The following is a 4,598-nucleotide window of genomic DNA, read 5'->3' on the forward strand; positions in this document are numbered from 1 at the left end:
CAATCAAACCACACCTCTTAACTTGACAGGCGTCAAACGAGATGCTACCGTTGCGATACCATACACAATAGTGAGTGCCAGGTGTGTCCTATCGCCAATGAGTGGCACATCTTTCGTAGACTAGATCCGACACTACTAATCTAGATGGTAGACGTCAGGGGTGATGCGTTTATGAAAAATAATGTGGTGGTTTAACGAGTTTTCTTGGGAAGAAAGGCACAATCTCCATCGAAATCGACGCATAGTGAAGACTTTAACCCGAATTACGGGAGCCATTTCTGTGGATACCCAGAGCTTGGAGAGTACGTCCTCGGATGAACAACCCACGACCTGTCGGAAAGTTGCATAGGAAAGACGTCATTCAGTAAGAACGGTTAACACAGTCGACCCTTGGAGTCTAGCCGACATTAAATACCGAAAAGCCTTTTGGTTGCGATAAATACAGAAAATTTGAGCAATGCACAGAGTAGAAAGAGCGTTATGACGAGAAGAGCTGACACCAATACAGGGAATACCTACGAGAGTTAAGGTTTCAAAGCAGATAATTTAGTAAGTTAGGTCAGGTTGCCATTAAATGATAATAGGGTAGATGACTACGTCTGAAATGGATTCCCTACTTTTTGCTATTCTTTTATAACTCTGGAAGTCTCGATTCCACTCAAACTTCCCCAGAGATCCCATTGGGGGCAGAAACGCCTGCTAAATCGGAAGACCCGAAATATTCCCAACTATATTTTAACTGTTTTGGGTTATATTCTTTCGTTAATACATATCAAAGCTAAGTTGGATGGGGGTTTAACAAACTGTCAACTACAGCAGAGCCTCGATACTTTGCGAAGACAAGAATAACACAACTAAAACACCAGGCTCAATATGACTTTAATCTGGAATAGAAAATTAAGGCACTGTCACTAAATCCAAGAGCTAATACGCAGTATATTAGCCACGAAAACAAACATGGCAAACAAAGTATCACACAAGGAGGTAGCACAAAAACGCAGCGAATTAATGTTGATAAACTTCTTCTAATTCCTGCATTACACGAAGTGCAAGCTCATCAGCCCAGGGCTTAGCAACCACCTGAACCGCCAGCGGTAAACCTTCTGCAGTTTTCTGCTGTTCCAGCAGCTGAGCTTCAAGGGAGTGGGGAGGCGCTTGCACCTCTACTGCCTGCTTGATATCCTCCTGAGTAACTCTACCTAATGGAACCACACCAGCTGGACAGTTTACGATGTTAAAGATGGTAGAGTAGCCAGCTTGTAAGAAAGCTAAACTGGCTGAAGATTCTTTCAGCAGAGCAGGAGCTGGCGCTGCTGGTCCGATGAGAAGGTCGATTTCCTCGTCAGACCACAGGTCAGAGAATTTGCGACAATGTGTTTCCAAAGCCTTGTGAATAGATTCGGCGGAAAGTGGCTTATTCCAAACTTTCAGTAGCCGTTTCATTTTATTGCATTTGGCTTTCTGCTGCCACTGAATAACCAGACTGAATAGACCTCGCAGAAAAAGCGGAATTTTTGGAAGACAACACTTGATGATTTCGTCCCAAGTTAAACTGCTTCCATGATGCTGTCCAATGTGGACATTCCAGTAGGAGCAACAAGAAAGGACGACTTGAAGAGCTAGGAGCACAGCTTCCTCAGGTTCTGGAAGTTCAACGTCAACAACATTATGTCCTTTAGCTTTAAGCGCAGCCTCTGCTATGATCATAACTCTTTCTACAGCTGGAACAACTGGAATAATGCTAGAATAACTTCTACAGACACCGATAACAAGATTTTTTTTAGCCATATCTGCTTTGAAGGGCACAGGGGGTGTAAGGAGATCAGTGTGAACTGAGGCAAGCGAAATCATTGCATCCGTAATGTCAGAAACGTGTAAACCAACAATTCCTACTGTAGGAGGTAAAAATTTGGGGAAATTAACTACATTCACAACCCCCTCAATGCTTAAACGTTGAGTTGTAGGTTTAAAACCCACCACTCCTACATTTGCAGCAGCCAGACGCACGTCACCCAGAATATCCAGACCGAAGCCAAGAAAGGCCCCCTTCTGTTGCACAATGACGGCGATAGAGGTGGAACCCACAACGCGATTGGGATGGGTAGGATGCCGAACTGTTCCATAGAGCCTGCTAGAAGCGTCCGGCTCACCAGGAAGTAGACCTGTGGTTGCAAGAGCAACCGGGTTTGCACCAATTTTACGGAGATCTTGAACCAGACAGCAGTCCGCGTCTTGACTATAACCAGCCTTAAATACCGTAGAAGTATTGCAATCTTCACCCTTAATCGAGAAGCAGTTGGAGAGGCATACAGGAATACCATGGAGAGCACTGAGAGGTCTCTGATTCTGTTTGAGCATATGATCAGCTACTATGGCAGTAACATCGGCGTCGAAGACTATTTCCGCAATGCAACTGGATGGAGAATGCATCAGACGGATTAGGTGGACTTGGAGGGCTTCCAGAGATTCAAGAGAGCTAAGGTCCTTTAAGACTACGATGCGATGTCGAAGCTGGGCCATTGACAGAGAAGTAACCTCGTCTACCCTCTCTAGCGGGGTCTTAAGACCACAAAGCTTTGCGGAGATGCTGTTTATCACACCTTGTCGCTGTAACTTTTTCCTGGAGAGGCGTTTTTGACCTTTGAAAAGCCTGAAGAGACTGACACCTATGCGGCTACAAAGCCAGAATGAGCAGATAATTCCATTTAGATAGAAACTTCCGGAGTAGCTTTGGATGGAGGTTGCGGATTTAATGATGATCGTGGATATCAAAGCAGGGATTCCTAGGTTGACAATTATGTAAAGACAGCTAAACCCATCCAAAACGGTGCAAAGGAAACTTAAGTAGAAATTCATTTTGATTTCCTAAACGGGAAAAAACAAGGTAAATGCACTAACAATGATAAAAGGACACAAGACTCTTCGCTTTCACGTTTAAAAATATTCCATCAAATTCTTTCACATTGATTAGCATTGTATAAACAACTTTTGGGCAGCATCAGTTTAACAGTGCTTTTAATTTAAAACCAGAGAATTAAAAGTAGAATTTATCAAACACCATTAAAAATATTAAAAAATCGGTACAGGATGAAATAAACTAGTTTTGGTTTTTGCAGATGATATTTGACATAACACTATTATTCTGATGACAACCTAGCATTTTCGCAGGGAATAATCACTTTTGTCTATGAGGGTAAACAACTATGTGGGCTTCTCATCAGAAGGGATATTTTCCAGTATTAATCTTAAGGGACTCCATTTTTATGAAATATAGGGTTCCCGAATTACTTAGAATCATGTTTGAGAGAATCAACTTTTTTACTAGACATATTGGGAAAATTTTCTCATAATGTTGATGTTTCAGGCTTCAAAAGCACGGAAAACTGACCAGCAAATGGAATTACTGTCACATAAGATCCAATTAGGTAGCACAAAATGAAGGAATTTAGATAAGTGGAAAACACGAATAAAGGATGCAGAAAAGTATGCAAAACAGTAAGATTCTTGCCAGACAAAGTACATAGTAGTAGAAGAAGGAAGTGTCAAGTGCCAGAGGTGCTTGATAGATGATAGGAATTTGATATAAGGCAGATACGTGTCCACATAAATCAAAAACTCAAAATTTCAATAAATATTGGCGAAATATTCAGCAAACATTCAAATTCAACACCTAACCTAGTATAGACGTTTTAATCAACGCAAACTTTCTTAGGCTTAGCAACAGTGATAATAGTACTGCCAGGATTCAATACTACATAAATTTGCAAAACAACTTGCTCCAGGCAATAGATGGTGTTTGCAGTCATTATAAAAATAATTGTAAAAATTGCCAAATTATGCATATTAGGGAAGGATAAGCGATGCCGGATTTAATTTGACTCGAGATTTTACCAGTGAACGTACTGCGACCCTTGTTTCGGCATCCAAATTATTGCGTTACAGCGGGAGTCCACATTCGCGAGTTTAAACTGCTCCAAGGTTACAGTGTTCTTTAAATGTAGGCCAAATCCTACGTGTTTATGTCAAAAACCAAATAATTAGTGGATGTATATATTTTGTTATGCTCAAATCTAGTTTACATTCAGAAAAATACGAGGGTGCAGACTCCGTGATAATTCGGTTGAATATAGTTAAGATAACTAGTCATCATTCGATTCCATTTTGCTTTACACTCTCCATTTGCATCCAGCAGACATTTTCACGCTTTGATATTGAATGCAAAATACCTGGGATAAATAAAATTTAACCCAGGTGCCTGTAAATTTGCCAAGTCGGTAACTGGATTGAGGGGCCGATTTATGCAGATTTAATATAAATACTGCTTTGCACACTAGAGTTTTATCAGATACACGGAACATACGCTAGTAGAACTTTGGTGTACTTTGGGACCAGAAATATTCATATCAGTTTGTCTTCTGCTTCCCCCACTGCCTTTTCCTTACCACCAACCACGTGAATACTTCGACATGATCCCGTTACATGAGTCACCTGCTATTATTAAAAATTGAATCCGCATATCCTTTCATTCAGCTTACTGATGAACACCGTTGCAACTTAATTTGCAACTACTTACCTTGATTCTTGAAACTTCCGCCATC

At 41.0% G+C, this 4,598-nt stretch overlaps 1 protein-coding gene across 1 annotated transcript; it reads right to left on the reverse strand. All coding sequences in view use genetic code 11, as the record gives it.

The window, feature by feature from the left end:
- Positions 1-1,005: 1,005 nt before the first annotated feature.
- Positions 1,006-2,856, reverse strand: EGR_09595 (Fatty-acid amide hydrolase; the record flags this gene model as incomplete). The annotated part of the gene is made up of 1 exon (XM_024498844.1): positions 1,006-2,856. The coding sequence occupies one exon, from the start codon at positions 2,854-2,856 to the stop codon at positions 1,006-1,008; it is 1,851 nt and encodes a 616-aa protein (XP_024346754.1).
- Positions 2,857-4,598: the final 1,742 nt, after the last annotated feature.

The sequence above is a fragment of the Echinococcus granulosus genome (assembly GCF_000524195.1).
Source record: "Echinococcus granulosus chromosome Unknown EG_S00155, whole genome shotgun sequence".
Lineage (NCBI taxonomy): Eukaryota > Metazoa > Platyhelminthes > Cestoda > Cyclophyllidea > Taeniidae > Echinococcus > Echinococcus granulosus.